This window comes from Salvia hispanica, chromosome 2, assembly GCF_029641045.1.
Source record: "Salvia hispanica isolate PSC_SH4W2 chromosome 2, Shi_PSC_v1, whole genome shotgun sequence".
Taxonomy (NCBI): domain Eukaryota; kingdom Viridiplantae; phylum Streptophyta; class Magnoliopsida; order Lamiales; family Lamiaceae; genus Salvia; species Salvia hispanica.
This window is the reverse complement of record NC_142693.1, coordinates 43,547,881-43,556,234: the sequence shown is the minus strand read 5'-3', so window position 1 is coordinate 43,556,234 and position 8,354 is coordinate 43,547,881. Positions and strand designations below refer to the sequence as shown.

Below are 8,354 nucleotides of genomic sequence, written 5' to 3'. Positions count from 1 at the left end.
GATTACGCATATTCCCGCCATTTTCACAAAGCATTTTTCAGACAACAAAAGAAATCATCATAAGCGCCCCAAAAATAAACACCTCACAGTATGGATAAGTATACGATCATTACATCCCCATATTCAAGTCCCACAGGAGGGACATACACAAATCAAATCGAAACAAAATACAGATCAAAATAGTTCGCGAAACATCGACCAATCAAGAAGTTCATCATCACCAAAGATAGTGGGGAGGGAGAGCATCACCAATCCACGTCAGACCCCCCCCCCCCCCCCAAACTTATTCAATGCGAAGGACGGAATAAGTTTGAAGAGAAGTGGATGGTGTGGTTACCTCTACTCAGATGGAGGTTGAAACCTCGCATAATATGCTTGGTAGAAGGCTTGCGCCTCAGTCCATCGGGCATCCCCCTGAGCTTGAAGGTGCTCAATCCGCGTCTCACAAGCCTCAAGACGGGATTCTTGACGAGCCATCAACAGTTGGTTCTCCTGGCGCCATTGTCGCATAAATTCCCATTGGTTGTCTTGACCCATCTGCAGTCGCTAGATCCCTGAGGTAATGTCTGCCATTCGGCTTTCCCTAGAAGGGCGGCTTCTCTTCGGTCGGCTGCTCCCTTCTGGCTCATGCTCTGTAGCCTACTCTTCTTCATCTTCGTCCATTTCTTGTTCAGCTCGGGTAGGCAAGGGTTCATCGGGGATCTCTGGGCGTTGGAGTAGATGGGCGCCCACACGCATAGGTCACTGACCTTCGCCCTGGGGAGGATCACTCTCCATTTTTGCCAAATGGGCATCGGAGTTCATCTTCCAATTATCCTGATAAGTCCACCCCCCGACAGCAGTAAGCAGAGGGTCGGGGAATCGGAAGACTATCTTCGGGCCTAGGATGAAGTACCCGGCGCCCCTACTGTCCACCGTGATCATACCCGACTTCTTCAGAAAATCCCAATCAATGGACATTGGCCCCGAATCTGGAGCCCGTTCTTCCACATCGACCTGGAAATGGTGGGCCAAGCGGGTGACCACACCCCCACAACATAGTGTCCCACTCTTCTTCTTTGCTTGTCTCTCCAGATGCTTAATCATGTAATTGCCGGTATTGATCCTCCGGTGGGCCAAGATGCCCCATAGAATGAATAGTACATCAAAAGAAATGTTGCCCAGTTCTTTGTGAGCGAACGGGAAGCATACTAAGGCCTTGGCCATGTACCTCAGTACCGGATTCCGGATGGAGTTTAACTTAGCGCGGGAGGGAGTATAAATAGGGCCCTGGCTAGACGTGGCCTCATCCAGTGTAAATGGCCCCAGAAATCATTCCTGTCATAGTCTTGGGGCTCTTTAATGTACCTTTCCTCATTTTCGTCGAGTAAATGGAAGATGGAGTTGAATTCTGCCAACGTGAGTGTGTGCTCGACATTTTCCAAGCGGAAGGTGATAGAGGCCAAGGCTTTATTGATATAGTTCAATTGGAGAGTGGACATGAACTCCAAAGTTAAGACCTTGTATGATCCATAACGATGTGCAAATAGAAAGTTGAGGTGGCCCGCTTCCAAGAGAGCTTCCCAAGATGTTTGAATGCCCATATCTATGATCAAGTCGATGACCGGGTACCAGGAGGACATACTATCCAATAGTGCAAGAGCTGCCCATCTTGTCTTCTCCTCCTTACCTCTTAGGGTGACATTCACATTCTGGGGATTAGCTGTGTTGACCATATTAGATGTACCTGAAATAAACCACAACAAACAGCCAACTCCCCCAAACTTTAGTCTATAATCAAAGATTTATAATTGTAGGCAAAATAAGGTGAAATTAGGAAGATAGACTCAATTCCTAAAATCAGAAGCACTAACACCAAGCAAGACATATAGGGCGAAAGCAAGTAGGATTTTAGAAAGATAGACTCAATTTCTAAAGCCTATACATCACAATTCAATCAAATTAGGGAGATAGACTCAATCCCTAGAGCTCACAAAATTGTCACATTCCCCCCCCCCCCCCCCCCCGCTATGTAGCAAATACTCAATCAACAATACCACAAGCAATTTAATTGCACACAAGAACATGAATTCCACACCCAACATCAAGCATCAACTTAAGTCCAAGAACATGGTAACACCAAAATTCATCAATTCATAGTCAAAACTTCACCTCAAGCAAAAATTCACGAATTAACACCATAGTTTTTCACAATTCAACTCATGAGTGCAAATAACTTCATACCCACAAAAAATTTCACAATACATCCATGGATAATGAAGATTAGAGAAGAAAATCATACCTTTGGTGTTTAGAAGTAGAGAAATTTTGAAAATTTGCTTCCTCTTTGATTTCTTGAGCAAAACCCCCAAAATAATCGGTGAAACTCTTCTAAATCATAAGTAATGGTGATGGGTGGGATGGATTTGAAGTGGGTGAAGTGAAATGTGTGTGAATTGGAGGAGGAATTTCGAAAGAGGGGGGAAAGCGCCGTCGGGTGTGAGAGGAAAGTGAAGAAATTAGAAAAATTTCGTACCTTTTAAAACCTAGGGCTCGCGACGGAAGACCCGGCCGGGTAGGATTTTTGAACTAATAATCCACCCGGCCGGGTGGCACTTTTAGACCCCCTTCTGGACTCCGACGGCAGCATTCCTATGACCCGGCCGGGTATGTATTTTTGTACATAAAATTCACCCGGCCGGGTGCCCTTTTTCGACCCTTCTCTGGACTCTACGTATGATTTGCACGACTCGGTCGGGTAGAGTTTTACAACTAATAATTCACCCGGCCGGGTGCTCGTTTCTGGGCACTTTCTGCCAAAAATTGCATCTCTTCCATTTTTATGTCCCTGCACCAAACTCAATAACAAGCACACCAAACTCCAAAATACCCAAGTGAGATTTACTTCCGCCAAGATGTAGAAAATAACACAAACAAAGGAACTATGGGGGAAAACAAAAGGAAAAACACACCAAAATAAAAAGACACAACCACACACAAAAAAAACAATAAAACTACCTACTAGGGGTTGCCTCCCCTATAGCGCAATTTTTTACCGTGGTATGCTCGAACACATCTTCCTTCTGCTCATAGCTATGGAATTTCTTCACATTTTGGCCATTAGCCGTAAAAATCCTTCCATCATCTCCTTGAAGCTCTATGGCTCCATTCTTCATCACCGTCTTCACCTTGAACGGCCCGGACCACTTAGACTTGAGCTTTCCGGGGAAAAGCTTCATTCGTGCATTAAAGAGTAGCACGGAATCTCCCGGGGCAAACTCCCACTTCTCTATCATCTTATCATGATAAGTCTTGAGACGCTCCTTGTAGATGGAGGAGTTCTCAAAAGCTTCATTTCTGAATTCATCGAGAAGGTTGAGATGAAGTTGTCTCTCATTCCCCGCTATGTAGTACTCCGCATTGAATTGCTTCACCGCCCAATAGAATTTGTGCTCTAACTCCACCGGAAGATGGCAAGATTTGCCGAACACCAATTGATATGGTGACATGCCAATCGGCGTCTTGTACGCTGTCCTATATGCCCAAAGAGCATCATCAAGCTTCATCGACCAATCCTTCCTATTAGCATTCACCGTCTTCTCAAGTATCCCCTTAATTTCTCTATTAGCCAACTCTGTTTGACCATTTGCTTGAGGCTGATAGGGGGTGGTGATTCGGTGCTTAACACCAAATTTTTACAACACGAGCTCGAGCCACCTATTCTTGAAATGGGACCCCCATCACTAATCAACAATCTTGGAGCCCCAAACCTTGTGAAGAGATTTTTATGAACGAAGCTAATCACGACCTTGGAGGAGTTGGCGTGAGTGGGGATAGCCTCTACCCACCTCGAGATGTAGTCGATCGCCAAGAGTATGTATTGATGTCCGGATGAAGGTGGAAAGGGACCCATGAAATCGATCCCCCATACATCAAAAAGCACCTCCACAATGGAAGTTATGGACATCTCTTTCTTCTTCGAAACTCCCCCGGTCCTTTGGCACTCATTGCAATGGAGTAAAAGATTTGACAATCTCCATAGATACTCGGCCAATAGAGACCGCATTGGAGCACCTTCATCGCTGTTCGGTTAGCTCCAAAATGTCCTCCACTAGGACTAGAGTGGAACTTCCTTATCACATGTTCCCATTCATCATCGGGAACGCATCTCGTATCACCATGTCGGCACATCACCTAAACAGGAATGGCTCGTTCCAAAAGTAGAACTTGACGTCGTGGAAGAACTTCTTCTTCTGATATGACTTGTAGTCCTCCGGAATGATCTTTGCCACCAAGAAATTCACAATATCTGCAAACCATGGAGATGGGCCTTGAGCATATAAGAGATGCTCGTCGGGGAATTCTTCATTGATGGGAATCTTCAAATTCTCCCCTTCAAAACAGTGCTCTAATCTCGATAAGTGGTCAGCTACCACGTTCTCACATCCCTTCCTGTCTCGAATCTCTAGATCAAATTCCTGTAGAAGCAGGACCCACCGTATCAGTCTCGGCTTGGCATCCACCTTGGCAAAAAGGTGGCGGATGGCGGCATGGTCTGTGAACACAATAGTCCTCGCCCCAATGAGATAGGGACGGAACTTGTCGAATGAATACACCACCGCCAACATCTCTTTCTCGGTGGTAGTATAATTTGCATGCGCCGCATCTAAGGTCCGGCTTGCATAGTAGATCACCCTGAAAATCTTGTCTCTTTTCTGACCTAAAGCAGATCCAACGGCCACATCACTTGCGTCAGACATGATCTCGAACGGTTGTGACCAATCCGGTGAGATAAGCACGGGTGCACTCACAAGCGCTTTCTTCAAAGTCTCGAAGGCCTGCAAACATTCAAGGGAAAAATCAAATTTAACATCCTTAGCGAGTAAATGACATAAAGGCCTAGCAATTCTAGAGAAATCCTTTATAAACCGCCTATAAAACCTGGCGTGACCAAGGAAACTCCTCACAGCCTTCGCATTGGATGGTGGTGGCAACTGCTCAATCGCCACTATCTTGGCCCTGTCCACCTCAAGTCCTCCTGCAAATATTTTTTGTCCAAGCACAATGCCATCTCTCACCATAAAATGGCACTTCTCCCAGTTGAGCACCAAGTTTGTCTCTTCACATCTCTGCAAAGCACGAGTTAGATTCCATAAACAATTATCAAAAGAGCTACCAAAGACGGAGAAGTCATCCATGAAGACTTCCATTATATCTTCCACCATGTCGTGAAAGATGGATATCATACAGCTCTGAAAGGTGGCTAGGGCATTGCAAAGGCCAAATGAAATCATCCTGAAAGCATACACACCATAAGGACAAATAAAAGCAGATTTATATTGATCCTCTGGGGCAATTAAGATCTGATTATATCCGGAGTAGCCATCTAGAAAGCAATAGTACTCATACCCTGCCAACCTATCTAGCATCTGGTCAATGAATTGGAGGGGAAAATGGTCATTCCTAGTTGCAGCATTAAGGGCTCTATAATCTATGCATACTCTCCACCCGGTTACCAACCTAGTGGCTATCATCTCATCTTCTCCCCCTTTTACTACCGTCATCCCACCCTTCTTAGCTACCACTTGGGTGGGACATACCCAATCACTATCTGAGATAGCATAGACGATCCCGACATCTATCCACTTAAGCACTTCCTTCCTCACCACGTCTTGCATTATCGGGTTAAGTCTCCTTTGGTTTTGAGCTTTGGGTTTAGACCCCTCTTCTAGAAGAATTCTATGCATGCAAACCGTAGGACTTATCCTCTTAAGGTCCGAGATGGACCACCCAATTGCACCCCTATGCTTCCTAAGCACTCTAAGCAATTTATTAAGTTCATTAGTAGTGAGTGAGGATGATACGATTACCGGATAAGTATCATTCTCCCTGAGAAATGCATACTTAAGGTGTGATGGCAACGGCTTCAGTTCCTCTTTCTTTTCCTCCTTCTTCTCCTCTTCATTCGGATCCCTCAACGGTAAGAATTTCTGTCGAAATCTAGGGACCTCCTCCGCTGAATTAAGAGCATCTACAAAATTTAACAAATCGGTATTAGGCTCATTAATATCATTATATTAAGGAGAGAAGATAGATTGTGATAAACATCGCTCCAATTGATCTTGTGGCAAAATGGCTTGGGTCACTTCGTTCACACAATCATCGACCACTTCAACCATGTTACAGTGCTCCACTCTCCATGCATCTTCATCATCGTGCCTCTGCATTGCATTGTAGATGGAGAATGTGACGCTCTCATCATTAAGTCGGAGTGTGAGCTCACCCTTCTGCACGTCGATCATTGCCTTCCCTGTAGCTAGGAAAGGTCTTCCCAGTATAAGAGGAACATTCCGGTCTTCCTCCATATCAAGCACCACAAAATCCACAGGGAAGATGAAGTCATTGACTTTGACGAGTATATCTTCAACAATCCCTCTCCGATACGACACAGATCGGTCGGCCATCTGGAGTGTGATGGTGGTGGGTCTCAGTGTCCCAATCTTCAGCTTTTGAAAGAACGAGAACGACATAAGATTAATGCTCGCTCCCAAGTCACATAGTGCCTTGCCCACTTGGCTATCCCCCACTATGCACGATATAGTGAAGCTTCCATGATCTTTCATCTTAGCGGGCAATTTCTTCTGGATAATGGCACTACAGCTCTCCGTCAAGTTGACGGTCTCGTGCTCCACCCATCTCCTCTTCTTGGAGATAACATCTTTCAGAAATTTGGCATAGCTAGGCATTTGCTGTAACGCCTCTACCAACGGAATATTGATGTGTACCTTTCTGAAAATGTCAGGAAATCTAGAGAACTGATCATCTACCTTCTTCTTCTGCACACGCTGTGGGAATGAAATTTTAACTTCGACTGGGGGTGCAGGTATCACAGTATTTGCCTTGGGAGGCGGTACTTCCTCCACTGGCTCTTCCTCTTCTTCCACTACATCTTCTACAACTACCTCTTTTTGCGAGATCTTCTCCTTCTCTGCAGGCATGGTTGGACCTTCATAGCTTTTACCATTCCTCAGATTGATGGCTTTGCAATCCTTGCAGTCCTTGGGATTGACGACTCGACTTATTTTAACACAAGTGATACCCGCAAGTGTACGGGGCTAGTGTAGCAATTAGCAAGCAATAGTATCGTATCCCACAAAGACTAATTTGTATCAACTTAACTACCACGAACAAATGTTGAATACTATCTAGAGAATCGGGAAATGTTTGGTTTTATTCTAACACTACGAAAAGCATATAATGAACAAATAAATAAATAAAAACAAGTAAACACGGAGTGAAAAGATAATATGGAGAAAATTGTAGAACTCAAGGATCCGATGCACAATTCCAAGCTCTTATCCAATCAAATTGCCTTACCTTTTGGTGTCTCTACCTGCTTCAGTCTCATATCAGAATTGGCCATAATTTCCCCTGTCTGCTTCATAAACGTCATCAAGACATCTCCAAGCTCATGCTTCTTCGGCTCAACGACTTGTCCATTCGACACTTGAAACCCCGGAGGTGGCTACATGGCATTGTGAGGATTCCCATAAGACAAGTTGGGATGTGCCTTATTCCCAAAGTTGTTGAAGCTACCACCCCCTTGATTGTGGCAGTAGTTGTTGTTGAAATTCCGATTGTTACCGCCTTGGTGCAAGTAATTCACCTCTTCACTTTCGAGCCCGGTTGGCTCTGTTTCCATATAGCCAAACTTATTAGTTAAGAAATCCAGCTGCTTGGACATCATGTCCATCTTGTCAACGTCCGATGCGGACGCCACCCTGTAGGTTTTGCTTCTCTCATTCTTCCACCCATCATCGTTGGAGGCCACCCTCTCAATCACCTCTAATGCATCGTCTTCTCCCAACTTAAGGAGTGACCCCCCTGCGCTCATATTCAACTCGTGTATTGCCTCCGGAGTGGCTCCCCTGTGGAAAGTTACGATCTGTTGCCCCGGGCTTAACCCGTAGTTGGGGCATCTCTTCATCAGGTGTTTGAATCTCTTCCATGCCTCGTGAATATTCTCCCGATGATGCATTGCATAAGAGATGACTTCAGCTTGGCGCTTTGGTGTCTCGCTCGGTGGGTAGTATTTATCCAAGAAGAGCTCAACCATTGCATCCCAAGTTTCGACCGAGTTGGGATCCATGCTATCGTACAAATCCTAACATCATCCTTCAAAGAAAAAGAGAACAATCTGAGGCGAATCTGATCATCGGAGACCCCATTAGCCTTCACCGTGTTGCTGATTTGTATGAACTTGGTGAAGTGCTTGTTGGCATCTTCCGAACCTGTTCCACCAAATGCATGTGCTTCTGCCTTGTTTATCAATCCCGGTTTTAACTCAAAGCTGTTGGCCGCAATCCTGGCATTAT

At 45.2% G+C, this 8,354-nt stretch overlaps 1 protein-coding gene across 1 annotated transcript; it reads right to left on the bottom strand.

Annotated features, from left to right (window-relative positions):
• Positions 1 to 1,235: 1,235 nt before the first annotated feature.
• LOC148932465 (uncharacterized) lies at positions 1,236 to 7,540 on the bottom strand. Its single transcript, XM_089065116.1, has 7 exons — positions 7,373 to 7,540; positions 6,126 to 7,037; positions 5,850 to 5,969; positions 4,424 to 4,435; positions 3,036 to 3,371; positions 2,764 to 2,827; positions 1,236 to 1,726 (listed from the first exon to the last, which is right to left on the bottom strand). The coding sequence occupies exons 1-7, from the start codon at positions 7,430 to 7,432 to the stop codon at positions 1,236 to 1,238; spliced, it is 1,995 nt and encodes a 664-aa protein (XP_088921242.1). The 5' UTR covers positions 7,433 to 7,540.
• Between the last annotated feature and the right edge of the window lie 814 nt (positions 7,541 to 8,354).

Excerpts from the sequence above, each read along its gene's own strand:
- LOC148932465 (XM_089065116.1), bottom strand. The coding sequence starts at position 7,432 with ATGACGTTTATGAAGCAGACAGGGGAAATTATGGCCAATTCTGATATG. Across the intron at positions 7,038-7,372 it reads CTGATATGAGACTGAAGCAG|GACTGCAAGGATTGCAAAGC; the intron begins GTAGAGACACCA and ends GTCAATCCCAAG. Across the intron at positions 1,727-2,763 it reads AGAAACGAGCACCCGGCCGG|GTACATCTAATATGGTCAAC; the intron begins GTGAATTATTAG and ends GGTTTATTTCAG.